The 19,158-nt window shown below is 42.1% G+C and overlaps 1 protein-coding gene across 4 annotated transcripts in view; it reads right to left on the minus strand.

Moving 5' to 3' along the window:
- The window catches only part of LOC148022473 (golgin Putative 1), a 171,976-nt gene that overhangs the window by 130,957 nt on the left and 21,861 nt on the right, over positions 1–19,158 (minus strand). For all 4 annotated transcript variants that reach the window (XM_087695443.1, XM_087695442.1, XM_087695441.1 and 1 more), the window contains exons 2-12: positions 9,278–9,346; positions 9,106–9,158; positions 8,384–8,998; positions 7,975–8,037; positions 7,296–7,373; positions 7,008–7,211; positions 6,709–6,765; positions 6,493–6,567; positions 6,337–6,408; positions 5,551–5,613; positions 5,353–5,442 (exon numbers count right to left, since the gene is read on the minus strand). In XM_087695443.1, coding sequence (XP_087551569.1) covers positions 5,353–5,442; positions 5,551–5,613; positions 6,337–6,408; positions 6,493–6,567; positions 6,709–6,765; positions 7,008–7,211; positions 7,296–7,373; positions 7,975–8,037; positions 8,384–8,998; positions 9,106–9,158; positions 9,278–9,346 — 1,439 coding nt within the window. The remainder of the gene's footprint in view (positions 1–5,352; positions 5,443–5,550; positions 5,614–6,336; positions 6,409–6,492; positions 6,568–6,708; positions 6,766–7,007; positions 7,212–7,295; positions 7,374–7,974; positions 8,038–8,383; positions 8,999–9,105; positions 9,159–9,277; positions 9,347–19,158) is intronic.

Genomic DNA, 19,158 nt, shown 5'->3' on the forward strand with positions numbered 1-19,158 from the left:
TAGTGTCAATTTGGGCTAAGAAAAAATTAAACATTTAATGCTAGACCAAGACCAAGTGACAATTTAATCAACTTTTAAGTTCAAAGGGCTTAGCACATTAAATGTGGATGGGCAGAGACCAATTAATGGGCAAGGCCAAGAGGAATTTTAATTTCCAGCCATTTAAAAATTGCCAGAAATTAAGTCTAGAGGTTGAGTTTCATTTTGGGAAGTGTGCTACTTGGCAGCCAAGGAAGGAACTTGCCCATGAAAGCTTCAAAAACCCTGTTTGGGGCTGGCTGCAGCTGTGGGAGACCCTTATGGACTGGACAGCAGCTGCACAAGAGGTCCCCAGCCAAGGGGAAGCTGCCAAGAACAAGCGCCAACTGACAAGGAAGCTCCAAGCAGCAAATCAGAGACCCAACAGCAGGCAACAACATCTGTAGGCTGGCCAGGCAACAGCATTTGCACCCTCTAAAGCAGCAGTCCTCAGCCATCTTTCATCTTCCCTAACAATCCCTCAGCCATTGCCAGATTTTCTCAGCATTAGAAGGTAGGCAGCAGTGCAATTTGCTATCAAAACCCTGCAAAAAATAGGGTTCCTCAGCCAGCTCAAGAGCTGTGCCCATTAATCGAAGCCCAATGATCAGAGTAACAGCTGTAACTGAAGGATCTGCAACTGATCTGAAGAGGAATGCTTATCTACACTCAATTTGACCCGCATGCAAGAGTTCTTGGATCAATTTGTGTCCAAATTGTAACCAAATCAAGGGGCAAATTGATCTTTGATGCTGCTGGTCATTTGTGGCAGAATGATGTATTGAATTTTGTGGAGAGATCAGCCAATAGCTCATCGTACTACAAATTGGAGCAATACAAATTAAAGAGATATCACAACGGGCACTAGTTGCTGGGGACCAATCGCATGTCTGTTATCCAAGATTTAAGTGGTATATTATTATTTCAGTTTTGTGAATTTTATGCTTGCTGTAATTTGAGTTAAATCAAGTCATTGGCCACCTTGCCCAAGAACAAAGGCCAATTTTAGGAGTTTGAGTCTGATGTTCATTCCTCTTATGTTTTTGGATATGGCTTCCATTGTGTCTCATGTGTAGGTGGATCCTAGGTGGACATTTCATTGGTAACAAAGCATCAACCTCCTATCTGATGTGAGATTTGGTGACATGCACAAAACCACCATTTTCTCATAGGACCGTGATGATCCACAACTAATAGGTACACTTCTATCCTATATAGGGTGATATGGGAAATTACTAGTGAGAGGGACATGCACGCAAGGCACATGTTGCAAGTGGTGGATACAACAAGGTATGTTTCTTGTCTAGTACTCGTGTTTGGAATGGTGTCAAGGTCATACTTATGTACAAGTATCTTCAATAGTATTGACAATCAGGGCCCAAAGAACAGCCACTCCAAGGCAATGGTAGACCATCTTCAGTAATCGAGGTCTTGTGGTTTGGATTGGCATCAATGATGTGTTCTAGCATTGACATTTAATGTTAATGCAATTGCTAAATTTAATGGTAATGTAAAATTTAATGGTAGTGTGATCTTAATATTTAATGTTACAGTTAATGTCATTGTATTGATGTTAATGTTAAGCCTATGTAGTATTAGTGAGGTGTGGTGTCCTTGGACATCCAGATGGGCACTAGTGGCATTGGTCACAGTGGTCATGAAGTAACTTAGGGTGAATGAACTAGGGGAGCTTTAGGGTTAGGGAAATTGAGTCCTATTTGTATAGTCAAGGCCCTATTGTACACATTATTGTGTGATTGCTGCTCTTGGACACTTGGCCCATAGGCTGACGTGTCCATACAGTAGGACGGTGTGGACTGGTGGTATGGGACACTAACTCTTGGGACATGGTCACAACTGTTGCTAGCTCCCAGGCTTGTGGGTGAGCCTGTTTGGCTCTATGGCTAGGAGATGAGTCTCATGTCCATTCCTCTAATGTTTGTGGATATGGCTTGCATCATGTCTCGTGTGCAAGTTGGATTGTAAGCAGACATTTCACAACCGCTGACAGTTTTGGTTAGTTCCATCTCTATAAATAGAAAGCATGCTAGGTCACTAGTATCACAATTGTATCCTTTGCACCATAGTATAGAGGAGTTTCGGAAACGGGGGAAACGGAAACATGAAAAACCGGAGTTTCAAAGTTTCGACCAAATTTTGGAAACGGGGAAACAGCACTTCGGATTGTACACTAAAATAAATATAGTATTATGTGGGTATGTATATATATCAATGCCTACAACAACATGTATCCAAATTTTCATACAAAACTTTGAGTCTTCATGTTATATGATTGAAATCATGATTCATTACGCATGTCACGACTCATGAGTGAAGATTGAAGAGTCAAGACTCAATGGTTGAAACTTAAGACAGCTTAACACAATTAAGACTCAATTTTCAAAACTTAAGGCAACAAAATGAATTATAATTTATGACTCATGAATCATCTATGATCTAAAGAGCAGTGAAGACTGACATCAAAAATAGTGGAGACTGACATCAAGAACAATGAAACAAGAATCAAGATACATGACAAGTGAAATCAAGATACAATGATACATGTAACTACGTGATGTGAATAATTTGTCAAAACTCCAAAGTCCAGTGAGCACTGAGCACTGTGTACTAGTCTCTAGACTCTAGTAACTCCGGAGTAATAAGTATCAACATCAATGAACAACTAGCACCTGTGATCTGGATGCATGCCAAGTGGTCTTTCATGCATGTTATGCTCCCCGATTTCTCCAATCCACAATAGTTGCACTGCCACTTCTTTGATCCATCGGATCCCTCGTATCCCTTAATCGGAGTGACATTCCTCCAATATGGATCCGGCGCCATGATTAGCCTTTAGGTAATGGGAGGACGAGGAGGAGGAGGCGGCCAGAGCTGGAGGAGGAGGCAAGAGCTGGAGTGCTGAGTGCGGCCTGCAGGGATGATCGCGATTCGGATGCGCTCGCGTTTTCTCTGTGGAGCCTGGATAACCCACAATATGCTGCCCCAAAACGGACCGCAGGATGTCAAAACACCAGTTTCCCGTTTCTTTTTTGGTCTGAAACGGCCGGTTCATTTCGGCAGCCACAAAATGCCGTTTTGGGGTACTATGCCTTGTACCCTGTCCTATCCAGTCTCCATCGTGTGGCTACATCCTCCTCCTCCCCAGCTGTTGTCATGGACATCCCTCAGCTGCCCATCACCATTTGGTGGATAGTGTTTGTTCCTAGCCTACTGGTCCCAGTCATGATACCTAGCCCCATTAGCAAGGTGTTAGCCACTCGGTCTTTTGGAGCTGCCACAGTCATCCTCCTACTGTTGCCATCAACTCCAAGTAGCTGCCATAGTTGTGTTTTGCCCCACTTGAAAGTTTTCATCATTCCAAGTATAATCGTGACCTGTTTCCAGCCTGGGTTTTGCTGTTTCAGCCAATGCCTGCCTGCTGATCACCATCTGCATCAATTGAATTGCGTCCTCGACATCCTCAGCACCTCTTCTGACTTCTCCAGCTGCTGCCCTGCTGATCTACATTGGAGGACAGGTGCGTTGTGCTCCATATCAGGCCCTATTGCTATCACTTGGCTCTTGGTGGATCATCCTGCTCTGACACTCCTCGTACCAGCTGCAATTCTGCTGCCTGCACACTCCATCATCCTCAGCTCCGACACGTGATTTCTAGACTTAGGATCTGTCTCCAATGGACAACACATTCCAACATCTCCCTCAATCCGCTCCCATGAGAGCCATCAACTGTTGGACAGCTTTGCCCTTGAGCATTATGTACACATTCACTCACTATTTGGCACTTTTCTTCATTCAATTTAACTTCATGCTTGACTTTTGTGTTTTGCGTGAGTGTTGGTATTCATTATGTTTCAATCGTGATCACACACTACAGTAGCCTAAAGCTCTCTCTTGTCAAGCTAACAATTTGGGGAATTAATGGCCAATATCAATAAGTGTGCTATCCACACTAACAAAGACCCACATGGCTCTTCCTAGAATCAAGATGCCCCAGTCCTATATTGCCCGAGTCCACTGCTTTTTAACATAAACTCCTACCTAGATCTCTGAGGCTCCCACAACTGCCGCACAATAAGTGTAGCTTTTCCCTAGTAGAAGTTTTGTGCAGCATTGAGATATCCTCTCTGCTGAGAGGTGGTGTTCTTATACCATCAGAAAATTACACATCCTCCTATTGGTGCTCTATGCAGATCCTGTCTCATGATGCTTCAGTCCTACTTGAAAAGTCATTCATGAAAGCCTCATGCATTCCATGAGAGGATCCTCATGGGGAGTGTTTGAGTCTCTGGGGTTGGTGTGGCTTTGCTCCGGTTGCAAGTCGTTACCAGAGTCTCATGAGGAGATTCACCAGGCACTCTTGTGCTTGTTAGTAATTTGTGCATCACAGAGAAAAGACAAGAAATGATAGGTCTGCTAACAAAAAGTAGGTGCATTGCATAGTCATGTGAACTTCGTCTAAAACACCTCTTTTAACAACACTTTCAAGCACAGCCAGAACATGGTCTGCCTCAGTAGTTGCTCCCATTCCAGTAGCTGTTTCTATGTATACCTCTAAGATAAGCTTCAACAGGCTAGAGCTCAGCCATCATGTACTATTTCTTGAAATGTAAGCTAATATGTATCCTTTCTTTAAATTAGGTGTGGTGGTCTCACAGTCACTGCTCATGGCTGCTTTTCCTACTTCCTTCTCCTTGGTCTACCCCTTCTTGCATTGGATCTCCACCCCCACTGGGGTACCTTCATTAGCTGCTGCTGCGGATGGTCTCAAATTATTGAATTCTGGACCTACACAACAGCACTTTTGCCACCGCTCTGCTTGCAAGGACACCAGTGTACTAGAATCTGCTCAAATATCAAGTTACGTACTTGCTGGATGAAACATGCCATTAGTCCTTCCACCTAATTGTGCATCCATATGGTTCTTGCAACCTCTCAATCACACTCCAAAGTTGGATAGAAAACATAGAGCACATAGCTCTCACTCACTGTGTGGCATATACTATCAGGACCTCATAACAGATATCTTGACTGGAAAAATAGAAGAGCAATGCCAAATAATCCACCGAAGATCTGATGCAGGCCTCTCCAAAAACTTGACAAGGGGGACAATGTCTACAAGAAATACATGGTGGGCAATGTCAAAGCTTAGCCATTTTAAGTTGATCGCTATTGGGGCTCTCAAGTAGAGGCGAAGTAAAGCAACAAGTCACTGTAATTTTATTGCAATGCTTCCTACCATTAAGGATTTGAATGAAATGGGAGATTATCATTGATCATCACATTATTGTTGGGGTGGGGTGACGAGATATACACCTGCAGAGCTTCCTCAGGAGCCCTCTTTTGCTCTCTTCGTAATTTTGCCTCCATCTGTTGAAGTTCTTGATTCATGTTTGCACAGTCTATCTGAAAAGGCCAAAGCAGATTATCCAGTGCATTTAACTTGTTCTGTTTGTGTAGCTTTTCAGTCTTTGGTTAGTAAATTTGGACTGTGATTATGATGTACAGACTTACCTCTAGTGTTGAAACTTTGTATTCCAAGTCAGTTGCTTTTTGAGTTCGTTCATCTAGAGTCCTCTGCAAAATGGATTACTAGATACCATCAGATCTCCTCTTAAAGTCATGTCACAGTAGACAATGATTGAAAGAAATTAACCGCATTGAATTTATCACTTGGGCACAGAAAACATGTGGCATGCAAGCCCATCTTTACAGAAAGAGATGCATACACCTGATGCAAATTCTCATGCACATGTGCACGTTTGACATGTTGTACATCTGAAGCATGAACAGAGGCACACACATGTACAGATCGTCTATAAACAGGCATGCAGGCATGTGCAGGCATGTGCATCTGGCTTTCGTGAACACTGACATGCACACATGCGCACACATACAGACACACCTTTTTTTGGTTTGGATGGAAAGAAAAAAGACCAAACATGTATGCACATGTGAATATGTGCCAATGCATGCAGATGACTGAAATTGGCTTCAGAGGTGAGAACTGATAAGCAGGTTTGCATTCATGCTATGGCGTCTGGATGCCCTCCATGCTAGTTGAACAGACAATCACCCTTGGTATTGGCACTACCCTAGCCCTAGGTCTAGCATCATGCAACAGGGAAAATAGCATATACGTGAATAAGGATTCAGCTCTTGGTCAGCACGAAGATGCATTAGTCTTTATCAACCAAACAGGAATTTAAAACTAGTTACACAGACATCACACATTAATTTCTATGTCTAAAAAGTTATCTTAAAGACATTTAGAACTGATACAAATGCAAAATTTCAAACCTGCATCCTTGTCAGTGCTGCAGTCACATCAGCCACACATTGTTCCAATTCTGTTTCCCTCTTTGCCGCTGCCTGTGAACATTTATGAAGTTGACCACTTGTGATATTACACGTTGATCTGCAAACTATGAAAGTACCCAATTAGTGGAAGTAAACCTTGCGTGTGGCAACATGTGCTGCATGTTCCTCTTCTGCTCTATGTTCAGCAGCTTCTAATGCTTCCGTTAATGTCTGCCCATAATCACACAACCAGCCTCTGGTTTAATAAGAAGATGTGAAGTATCTTTCCTGCATTTAGTAACAAAAAGTGATAGCAAGAAGATTTCAAGCCAGTGAGTAGGATAGCAGAGATGTTTAACTCCTCCAACTAACCTGAATCATTCCATTCTCAGTTAGATCCCGGCTTCTTGCCATGACTTCCATATTAGCCTGCTTACAGGTTCAAAGTGTGAACAGTGACAACTTTATTGAGATATTTTCAGAAATTCCACTGTGTTGAAAATGGTTTACTTGTCACATACTTTTATTGCAATGGGGATATGAAGTCTCAAAATTTCCAAAAAGAAAGCTCCTAATACGATTATAATGGTCAGATACTCATTGAGATTCATCCAAAAGATTATATCAGAGTACAATCCATCATTTTTCATTGATAAAAGGCATCAGCTAACCTGTACAGCTGCCAGCTTCCCTTCAGAAAGAGCTGCCTGTTTCTTAATGTTCTCCAAAGAGCTTACTAGAGCTTCTATTTCAGCATTCTTGGAGGCCAATGCAGCAGACATTTCAGCCTCTACTGAACTTGATGCGGCCCTGGCTAAAACAACTTCTGACTGCATTTGTGCAAGCTGCATCTCAAATACTGATTTTTCATGTCTCTGCAAGAACAGTATATATTTTTTGATCAGATAAGCACAGTGTTGAAGTAATGCTTTAAATTAAAATCCGGAAACCTAAAATACCTCTTTCTGAAGCAAAGCTTCCAATTGAGCATTCTCAGTTTTATACTCTTGGAGCCGTGAAGAAAGACCAGCACACACCTGCAGTTCCAATATATGGATCAAACTTCTCCACGGCCAGACAAGAAATGAGCAACAACATTGGAACAGCAAGAGCTGCACACTTTGACTCTCTAATCCGTAGTTCTTTCAACATGATTTAGTCACCTGGATCTACCTATGAAAACAAGGAAATTCAACAGATCTTTCGATGGGACTGAAACCAAATTAGAACACAACACATACCAAGAGAAGAATGGGCTAAAACTTTGATATGTAAGTTCAAAACACAGTCCAGCACAGAATCATGAATCTGGAGACAGCCCTAATATGAAGGTCTCTTGATGCCTTTCATTTGGGAGATTTGTCAATGGATCTAACAAGAGTCCCTATCAAAACTTTCTATAGTGCTTCTAAAATCATCGGTAAAGCATCGAAATGCAGTGTGCAAAATTTATTTCACTATGGTAATGTGGTCAAACTAGACTTTTCTCTCACTTCATTGTAAGTTACAGATTTAAAGAAGACTATACATACAAAATCACTTCACAAATATGATCTAAAATGACAACATTACCACAAGATGAAAAGCTGCCAATAAGCGCCTAGTTACAAAAGGGAGTTAAGGTAGAGAATCACCAACCCGAGCTAGTCTTGCTTCCTTGGACTGGCCGGAAGAAACAGCAATCTTAAGCAAGCCTTGAGCCTAGAAGCACCATTTTCAGAACTTCACGAATTCAATATTCTTATAGAGACCAGTTTCATAACTTTGAACTTCCAGATTAAAGAGAAGATCACATGCACATTGTGCACATGCGCACATTTTTTGGTGAAAGCCAAAACCCCCCAACCGAAAAAAAACCACCACCACCACAAGACTGTCCACCTAACAATCAGGCTACAACAGCACCCACACATGCCAAAGCTGGACAGGCTCTAAATCGCTGTAAGATGACCTGGACATGAGTCCTTCACAACATGAAGGAAGCAAACCTGCACATTTGTGCCCATGCATGCATGTGTACTGGCACATGCAAAATAGTGAAACATACCTCATCAAGTTGCTCTTCTACTTTGGTGCTGTCCTTAATTTTGGAATCTGATGAATCTTGCTCTAGAACACTAGAAGTGGGATTATCAGCAAGGATATCTAGAAATTCTCCTCTGTTTTCAACAGGATCATTTGTGGGTTGCATTCCAACTTTCCCATGTTCAGAAGCCTTTTCAGCAACCAGCTGCACGGTCACCATGCTGTTATTCTCTCCTAACTTGCACTTCACTGATTCATGATGTTCCAATAGTGACTCTTGAACATCCTCGTCGACCACAACATTGTTTAAGCTTGGTGAAGCTTCAGTTGGATTCACATTATCAGCTTCCCCATCTTTCTTGTTAACATTTCCCCCTTCTATGCTGATGTCAGGAAGCTCAGCTTTGACAGTAGATACTGGGCGCTCTGTTTCAGTAAGTTCTAAATGTTCTCTCTGTTGAGGCTCAGAATCTAGTTCAACATTAGGAGTGCTGCCCCGAGTGGCATCAGGCAATGCAACAATACTACCAGAAGCAATACTCAAACTTCCAGGAGAGACAATCTCATTTTTGAAGCCATTTGCATGAGATGTGGAGGTGTTTGCCACTGCTGTAACTTTTCCGGCAGCATTTGGCCCCTTAAGAAAGAAAAAGATGATCCTTGATCAAAAGAGTACCATCTTAAGAAGCTTACAAGTTCTAACAAAAGACAACACTCAATGTCAACAAACAAGCCATCAAATACCTTCGTCAAAGGACTTGTGGCAAGCACCCTTCCAAGAACACCAAATTCTGTAGCTGTGATTTTAAGTTAAAATAAGTGCCTGAAAGTTACAATAGACAAAACTGCAGCATAACAGAGCACAAATGCACATATGTACAGGATATAGCAGCTGAAAAATTAGGGATATACGAACCAGGATTCTGTCCCACCAAAATTTCATCGGTAACTTGCTTGGCTCTTCGGTCAACCACCTCAAACAGTTCTGGAATATCGAAACACAATGGTCAGATACTTAAGGATGAATAAAGAATTGTGTGAACATGGAAAGCAGGCTTGGAGACGAGACATTAAAAGTCTAACTGAAGAGTTGAGCATGAAAAGAGTTGAAGGCATGACCCACATTGAGAAATGACATCTCTGTGGTACATAACAAAGCCAGCAGGCAAGCCAAAAAAATGCAAATGTCGTCTCCTTTTACTATCATAAGCCCTTTCAACATATGCATCGTCAATCTGGAATTACAGTGTTCTCAGACGTGGGGAGGTACAAGCCTTTTTCCACAAGTTACTCTCCACTTTTCTCTCATACACAAAGGTGGACATTAATTTCTTAATAAAGCTGTAAACTCTTATCCACATAACTCAAAACCCATAAAAAAACAACGGAATGATGCATAGTAAATTCAGAAATTTATCCATATGTATAAGCCATCTCCCCACCTACAATAATCACATATTCTTCATCTTAATAGACCCATGTCACAACTTCAAAACAAACTAATATTTTGAGTAGTTCACTGAAATTGCTATAGCCATTGATAGGTATGTAAGAGGCCATAAGTGAGAAACAACTCAAATTAAACATTTCGAATAATTTGTCATTTTAGACATACTCAAATTATATATCACAATGTCAAAAAAGTAGAAACAAAGAGACATTATTGTCAAGACCACACGAAGGGCCCATCCTTGGGGATGCTCCCAAAGCTTGCTAGGCTTTATGAATGTCCATTGTGAAGAACACCACAAGAATCATACAAAGACTACCATCTATTCTCATGGCCTTCACATTGTCATGAAGGATTTTGAAACCTCACATGAGTTTTTGGAGAATATTTCCATGTTATCTTTGTTAGCAGCCATCTGTGTTATGTATGGTCGTCTCCTGCCTGTGAGGTTTGGTTTGAGTCAACAAGAACAGTAAGAGCTCTAATAGTGTATTTGTCTGTCAGTTTACCTGTCCAAGACATTTTAGGTGGAGACTCACTCCTGCATTTGACTTGGCAACCTGTTTCACCTTGTTCCAACACTTCATGTGTGAGTGGGCAGACCTAGGCGGCCCTGTTTTGATTAAGCAATAGTTTTAGACTGGCCCAACTTGCATTAAATGCAAGTTGGCCATGTTTCCTATATTTGGCTATATATGCCTGCCCCCACTTCATCATTTGAATTCAGTCATTCTCAGCCAGCCCTCCTCATCATTCTATCCCGTTCTTCATGCCTCTATCTATGCAGTTGTTGCCCCTAGTGTGACACTAGGGTTAGGGTTTCCTACAACGGTTAAGCTGTTTAGGCTTTCATTTTATTATTAAAAAACACTTTGTGCGCCATTGGCATGCAAGTGTGGCATTTTCATTGTGATCACCTCAATCATTTTATTCTCTCTCTCTGCCAGCTGGAGCCAGAGACAGAAGAACACTACATATGTAGATGTCCAATGTACTACGAGATCAGAGGCCACTTCCACTGTCTCTTCAAGGAGGGATTCGGACCACTCTCCCAAATACTAGACTTCCCCAACCAGAAATGCCTCGAGCTCTTCCTCCTAGAGCTACGCCGACATAGGGACCACCTTCTATGGGTCCGGGAACACGCGGCAACGCACCCTCCAAGAGTTCTACAAACCCTCGGCCACCCCCTCTACAACGAGGACTGCAGCCAACCAACCAATGGCCCCACCCCGAGGAGTTGCCTTGGATAGAGCTACAGAGAGAGCCAGAGCTCGCCGCCCACACCCAGCAGGCCCACACCCCCGCAGGAGACATCACCTACAGATACAACGGATACTACAGCGCCACCGGGGAACCATACCCCGCCACTTCAGCCTCTCCATGCTAGACAGGCCCATGCGGGACATCTTAAGATGACCACGCGCCATAACCAGTTGCACACTGCACTTGAAGTGCATCTGCCATCTATATTGTATCGAGTCCGTATACCATTTTGTACCTACTCACCTAGTTCACCATAACACCAAATAGTAGCTTTACTGGGACTTGGAAAACTTCCCAGACATTTTATATGTAACCTTTTGGTCTCATAGGCCAACTTGGCCTTTTGTAGACGTTAATATAACTTACTTAGTCTCTCTCTCTATCACGAGGACGTGAAAATTTGATGCTTTGCTTATGTTAAATTGACATTTGATTAAAGGATTAATCAAATGTGCAATTAAAAGATGCACATGTGTTGCACATGTGAGGTGCAAGCTACTTTTTCAAAGTTGAAGGCCGAAGGACCTTGTGAAAAAGATGGGTATCAAAGGCAAAAGTTATAACAAGTTACACTTGTTAGATTCTAGGTGAATTTTGGTGTCAGTTTGCCCCTAGGACCATTAATTGGCCATTAAGTGTCAGTGGTGACACTAGGGACTAGGCATTAATTAATGGATTAATGCTTGTCCAAGGGTCAATTAATGCATGGGACCACTTTGGGTTGCAAATGGCCTAGCCAATTAATTTTTTGATGGGCAAGGTTAATTTTTTGGGCATGGATTAAGGGCTGAATTAATTTTCAGCATTAATTAATTCAAAAAATTAATTAAATGGCTGGAAATTGCTGAAAATGGATTAAGAAAGCTGCCACTTGGCAAAACTTTCCCATGCAAGTGGGGGAAAGGCTAAATAGGGCTGAAGGGAGAGGGAAATCTCGTTTTTTCATTTTGGAGCTGTTGCAAAGAGGTGTTGGACTGTTGCTGCCAGCTTTTGGGGCCATTTTCCAGCCATTGGAGACCATTTTGGTGACGGAGATTGCATATTCTTGACCTTGGGAAGCTGGCAATTGCTGCTGATGCACTTTCTCCTGAAGATCACAGTCTCTGATGCTCCTATTGTTGTTGGTGCATCCGTTTGGGACTGGTACAGTAGGACAACAGCTGATTTTGATCAGTCCTTCGCGACAAATCTCAAAATTTTCTCTCTTTACAGCATTCTCTCATCTCCTTCAGCCTATGCTCAGCCATTCTCAGCAATTCTCAGCCATTTGGAGGAGATTTCGGCCATTTTTGGTAGGCTGATCTGTAATTTCTGCAGTAAACCCTAATTTACAGCAGAAATTAGGGTTTAGCAACCACCTTGGGATCCGTGCCAAAGATTGAATGCTCAAGGGGACTGAAATCAGCACCTAATAATTGAAGATTATCAAAGGAATTCAGGAGCCGGCCCATCCCAAATTGATTTGGGGTAGCATTTGGCCAGCCAGGGGTCAAATTGGAGAAGAAGTCCTGGGTGAATCAAGGGACAAATGACCCAAAAGGCTTGCTGGTCATTTATGACAGCAAGAGCAATTGGTTAGCAGGAGGAGATCGAAGAATCTTAAGTTGTACTCCTTCCAACTGAATGAAAGCTAAAGAAATACCGCAAGGGGCGCCAATTTTGGGGCCAACAGGGTGTCTACTGTCCAAGAATGTTATGGTAAAGTGTGTATTTCATTTTATGTGCATTTATTTATTGCACATAAATCAGGTAAAGTGTGTATTTCATTTTATGTGCATTTATTTATTGTAATTAACTCTTAAATCAGGTTATCACCACCCATTCCAAGAAGGAAGGCTGGTTTCTCTCTCTCTCTCTCTCTCTCTCTCTCTCTCTCTCTCTCTCTCTCTCTCTCTCTCTCTCTCTCTCTCTCTCATACATCACTTCTTATTTGTGATCGAGTGGCATTGTGCATCAACTAATTCTTTTATTCTCATTTATTTTTTATTAAATTAATTTCGCAATTACTCCACACTTGGGCTAACAGGGGTATCAAAGCCACTTACCTTCATCACCATCGCTGCCCTCAAGCCACTACCCCTGCACCGGTTCTCTTTTCTTTATTGGCAATTGCACTCCATGCCGCCATCTTTGTCCATTCGCTACCGAACACTGCTAGTGGCTCCGCCCCATTGCAGAAAGCTCTGCCACTTGAAAATTCTGCAATTCGCCTCAACTTGTGTGCCGCCTTCAGCTTTGCGCCTATCTCCTGTCAAAATAGTATGAGGGAAAACAGTATGCACTCATACCATGTCAAAGAGACACTAGGCTTTGCGGGAAGAAAAATGGTATGTACAACAAACAGTGAGAGAAGAAGAAACTCAAAGAAAACACACAAGAAGAAGAGCCATAGCTAAAACTTCCAAAGATCAAAACTAGGAAGAACTTGAAGATCTTGGGTATGAAGGGGAATCAATGGGTGAGATGGCATGGAGATGTCAACCACCCAAGAAGGTAAAGGGTTGTCGACAAGGTGTGTGAAGAACCGCAAGATGAGTAGGGACCCCCTCTAAAGTAGCAGGATGAGCCCCCTCTAAAACCCCCTCGATGTGAGATAGGGAATCAAGAAACTCATGGATCATGGCCTCCAAAGAGTCGGATGAAAAAGTGTCGCTAGCGGTGCTGAAGAAGGTATCTGGGGCTCCAATGGAACATGCTAGGACAACTTCCTGAGGTGGCCTCTCGAACCTCAATAGGGAGTGGAGGGAGGGGTATCACACAGAATCTCCTCTATGCTTGCATCAAAGTCAGTGTCCGCAGAGCAATAAACTGGAGATGGGGAAATAGATAGCTCCTACGAAGCCATGGGTGGGCAACAACCATTGTCGCTCAATGGAATGGACTACAAAGCTGAAGGAGAGAAAGGAGTCGAACAGCCACTCTCTCTTGACAAAGCAGACTAACAAGACAATACCCAATACCACTACCTCTTGGTGGAGCGGACTGTAGAACTGGTGGTCAAGAAAGCCACAACATCCAAAAATGGTTGCAAGAAACCTCCATAGCGCATTCTAGTGGTCTCCAAGATGTCATAGCACCTGATGAAATCTTAGATCCTCCTTTGGCTCGTAAGGACTTACTGCACATTGGATGCATCTTATGGCCTTCAACATAAAATTTTGATAGCTGATATAGAATGTTCTCTGTGGCCCAAAATGGTGAGGTGACACAAAGAGTGCCTCGAGGAAGACGCATATAATCCACCAATGTGGCAAACCTGTAAAAGGAGGGTGGGAAGGAGAAAAAGATAAGAGTATCACTTGATGAGGCAATGAAAATAGGGGAAAGGTGGAGATGATGCTAAACCCACATGATGTCTTTACCTTCTCCCATGAAGAGGATCTTTAGCTCTCTAAGCTCCTTGGCTCTAATACCATGTCAAAATAGCGTGACAGAACAGTATGCACTCATACCATATCAAAGAGATAGTAGGTTTGTGAGGAAAAACACAATGTGTGTACGGCAAACACAAAGAAGGAAAGTTGTATTGACATCTACAAAAGGTCAAATCAGCTTATGAGACCAAAATGTTACATCTGAAAAGTCCAGGAATTTTCCCAAGTCCCAAACTAGCTGTCATATAATGCTATGACTAACTAAATGAAAAATAAGCAACAAACAATACATAGCTGATGAGTACCAATTGATGTCTAAGCCAGAAACAATGTGAAACTACTAAGGAGGCACACATAGAATGATGAATCACTGAATCATGCTAAGTGAACTAAGAATCAATCCTCCAACAATAGGATATCAAAGTAAATATTGAAGATGAAAGATAGCTATTGAAGGAGCAAACCGCAATCCTATGAGGCTGTCAGAGTCATGAAAGAACATCACCAGCTAACTAACATGTACTCCAAAGTGTGAAAAATGACAAAACAGCTTGCCATATGAAGAAATCCAACCCCAGATGGAGCAAGAGCTGCAAAATGCAGCCTCTACTAGAGAGCTGTTGCCAAAGCCAAGGAAGGGTGTGAGCAGCAAAACACAGCCAAACAGGCAGTCACCTGGTGGAAAACACTGTCACAAGGTGGAAAAAATGCTGCCAATAGCAAACACAGCCTTGGATGTTGTCAGCTGAAGGAGATGCCACCAAATGAAGGAGGAGCCACCAAGTTGTGAAACGCAGCACTGATGATGACGCCAAATGTTGGAAGACTAAAGCCAGGTAGAGATGGTAACCAACCATGATCTATAATGTACTCCTAAGGGGTGTGAATAGTAGTAGACACGATGGAGAGAGGAGAGAAGAATGTGTGAGAGAGCGAGAGTGTCAGAAGAAATGAATGAGTGGGATGAAGAATGAGGGAAGTTAGTGCCGTATTTATAGACACAAACTGTCTTGAGTGGTGCCCCAACTCTCTCAAGTGGTGCCTACTGAAGTCTCACAAGTGCCACCCCGATTGTCTAGGGTGGCACCTAAACACTAGTTGATCATCCAAATAAAGCCTTTTTGGGGTTGTAAATGGAAACCAAAATAGGAATGAAGAAGAGGAAATGTATTGAATGACCTGGTTTCTCAACATCTCCTACCACCGCCACCATCAGCAGCACCACTCGGTCAATTTCCTACCCCAATAACATTCAGCCTGCTCTCTTCACCTACACATCAACATGCTGCCCATAGATTACTGCTACTTAGACCTGGTGTCGTCATTTCAACCATCAAGCCTATTGGTAGCCACCATGTATCTATTGTCCCGGCCATTGTCCTCACCTCCTACTATCGACGTGACCTATAACCGTTCTTGGAGCTGCCTTTGTTGCATCAGATACCACCTTCAGCAAACCTAATTGACACACTTCAAGAGAGCCACCCCATCAGCAAACAGCCACATCCACATCACTTGTTTCGCCGCCTATCCATCAATCACTTGCCACCCTGGTCATAATCATCACACCGACATGCTGCTCTGGACCATCACCTATCTGCTGCCTTTCCAACACACATGCCACATCAGCTAACAACCTATCATCCTATCCCCCAAAAATCTTGACATCAAATTTTATTCCAAAATTATTTGTTCTTTTATATCTACAAGCTCCTATTTCTACCCACTGCCCTTCTCAAGCACAAAAAAGTTGGGGGTTTTTATAAAAATCACCCAATTTGTCTCCGATCTCAAGAACATTTTTGGGCTTTTCATTTACTACTCCAAATTCTTTGTCAATTTTTTTAAAAATCCAGCAGCGGCATCAATGAAATTTGGGATTTTTTATAGAATCAGCCAAATTTCACTCCAATTTCACTACCAAATTTGGGGCGAAGAAGGTGGTAACATGGATGGCTATCTCACCAGTATCTTATTGAGCAATTATTAAATATTGATAAAGTGGTCCCAGATAATTAGCTTGTTTCCATCACTCTTAATGGCCTACCGGAGTCATATCAGGGTTTTGCTACCACTTTGCAATTGGTAACTATGGGCAACCAAGTTAACTATAGTTTTGACCAGCTTGTGTCTCTTTTGTAGCAACAAAAACAAAGCCATCTCAACCACAATGCTACTACAATGACCAAACATGCCTTTTCCACCTAGCATCGTGGAAAGGCCAAACGTAAAGCAAAAAACAAGCCTACCAATTAAAAATCAGCAAACTTTCATGTCAATCATCCTTCTACTTCCACTCCTTTTCGATCCAAGAAATCCTTCCATACTAGTCCATCCTCTTCCAATCCTTCAAAGGTATAGTCAACAAACCCAAGAGGTGTAATTATTGCCAAAAGACAGGTCATGACATCACTGAATGTCATAAGTGCATTGCATCGGAGAAGAAGTCTGATCTTGCTCTTGCACGTGAGACCGCAAACTATACTCACTTTAAGGATTATACTTTTTTCATTCATTGTCAGTATAATCCTTCTATTCATGATACTTGTTTTTCTATCACTCATGCAGCTTCTACTTGGAATTTCAATAGTAGTGCATCCAAGCATATTAGCCCTTGCCGAGCATTATTTTTCTCTCTCTCTCTTATGTACCTAAGGGGAGCAAAATCATATGAGCTAACAATGCATCTTATGCAATTAAAGACATTGGTTATGTGTAGGTTATCTCTATTTCAGACACTCCTTTGACATTGCATGATGTTCTCTACGTGCCGAGTATCAAGAAGAATCTTATTTCCATTTCAACCATTGCAACTTCCAGATTGGTGCTCATCCTCCCCCCCCCCTCTCTCTCTCTCTCTCTCTCTCTCCACTTTTGGAAGGAAAACTAGATGGGACCAATTATTTTATGGTCAAGTAGAGTGAAGTGCATCCTCGACACCTTTGGCCTATGGGATTTCATCGTAGTGCCTTATCACTGACCTACCATGGATCCCCATGTTGAGGCTGTTAGCAGATATGTCAGCTCATGTGTGAGTCTGAGCTGCAAAGGCTTGGGCACATTATTTAGGTTATTTAGGCATTTTTTTATTGTGTCAGTGTCTAATATATGGATTCTGTTTCCCGAGCATACATCTAAGTTCTCATCTATATTGTGTTCTTTCTTTCCCTTTCTCTTTTGTCTTGTGTTTCAGCAGTTTATTACAGCTTATGTTTACACTTCCATTGCTACACCACTTCTTACAAAAGCAACTCGAACTCTGTGTTTTATGGGATCAACTCAATGCCAAAGTGCACTCGGTTTTCTTTTTGAGCTGAATAGTTTTTGTGCTCGTGCATGTAAGGTGTTTCCACATCGTTGCAAAGGTCTGGACCCAATTGGCATCCTTATATCACATTCAGACAATTCGGGCATTGGATGACCCTCAAGTTGAAGCTCTGATACAATTTTGAGGCTAATTCCCCTACAATGAAGGACCACATCAACAAGATGGAGGAAATTTGGGATGAACTTGCATCCCTCAAAAAGATTGTAGCTTTGAAAGACTTGTTGCGATGTTCCTGTCACATCTCCCATGCTGAAGCATGACATCTATATCACCTCTCGTACACAAGATACTATCACTTTGGAGGATCTAGTCCCTATGGTGCTAGCGTGAGATGCGAGTGTCACAAAGAGATAAATTCTCACAAAGGCAATGCATAAAGCCATGCTTTTGCAACATCATCATTGGGTAAAGAACAAGCCAAGGAAAAGAAAGGGAAGGACTCAAGGAAATTGACATCATTCTTCCGACTCTAACGCAAATACAAAGAGGAAATGTGAAGGATATCCCAAGCATCCACACTATGGAAAGATCTAGCATCTTGAGGAGGTGTACTAGAAAAAATACTGTCAACTTCATCAAGGAGCAATGACAGAGCATCCACCTACATCTAACTCTACATCCCCTATTACAACAAAGCATCTTAAGCTTAAAAATGTGCATTTATATTAAAATCTTCATTAGCTCATTTTAAACAGCCCCAAAACTCAAAATGCTACAAATTTTTGTGTCCTATAAGCAAACCCACAAACCTGATCAGCCCTACCATACAGCCTGTTTTTGCTGGTCACAACCTGTCTACACCATCTCCAAAGCATCCACCAGCTGTCTATGTCAGCAAAGGCTGGATTTTCTCCTTGTGCAGGCTGTCCAGCAGCTGATATCATCCTTCAAGCTGTCGTCCAGCCCATCTAAACCACTAGAGCTGCTGCCTTCCTACGCAGCAAGCACAGCATTCAAAAACGTGTCTGGGACCCATTGGATGCAAAAAAATCTGGCATATTTATCAAAAATTTTGGGGCTTTTATGTTTTTTGAGGACATTGACATATGTACTGCAGCTAGTCACAAAAAGACTGTTTTGAACACATTTGAGGCAAGAAATTTGGGGGTTTTGCTCGTACAGTGTTGCTGAACACTAATTGCACATTGGACTGCGTGCATTACATACAGTTTTGACAGAGTGCACCTTTGTACACTAATTGCAAAAAGTTATTTCCTGCAATTTCTGGAAATTTTCAGATTTCCAATTTGGTCCCGCTTCGACATTGCTCTTTTGCCTTTTTTTAGTAATTGATAATCATGGCAAATCAAGGAGGAGATGTCTTCACCTATGTATCCAAGGAGGACAGATTGGATAGAAATAACTATTCACTTTGGTCA

Source organism: Lygodium microphyllum, chromosome 16 (assembly GCF_053477565.2).
Source record: "Lygodium microphyllum isolate KBCC chromosome 16, Lygodium_microphyllum_v1.1.10, whole genome shotgun sequence".
In the NCBI taxonomy this organism is placed as follows: Eukaryota; Viridiplantae; Streptophyta; class Polypodiopsida; order Schizaeales; family Lygodiaceae; genus Lygodium; species Lygodium microphyllum.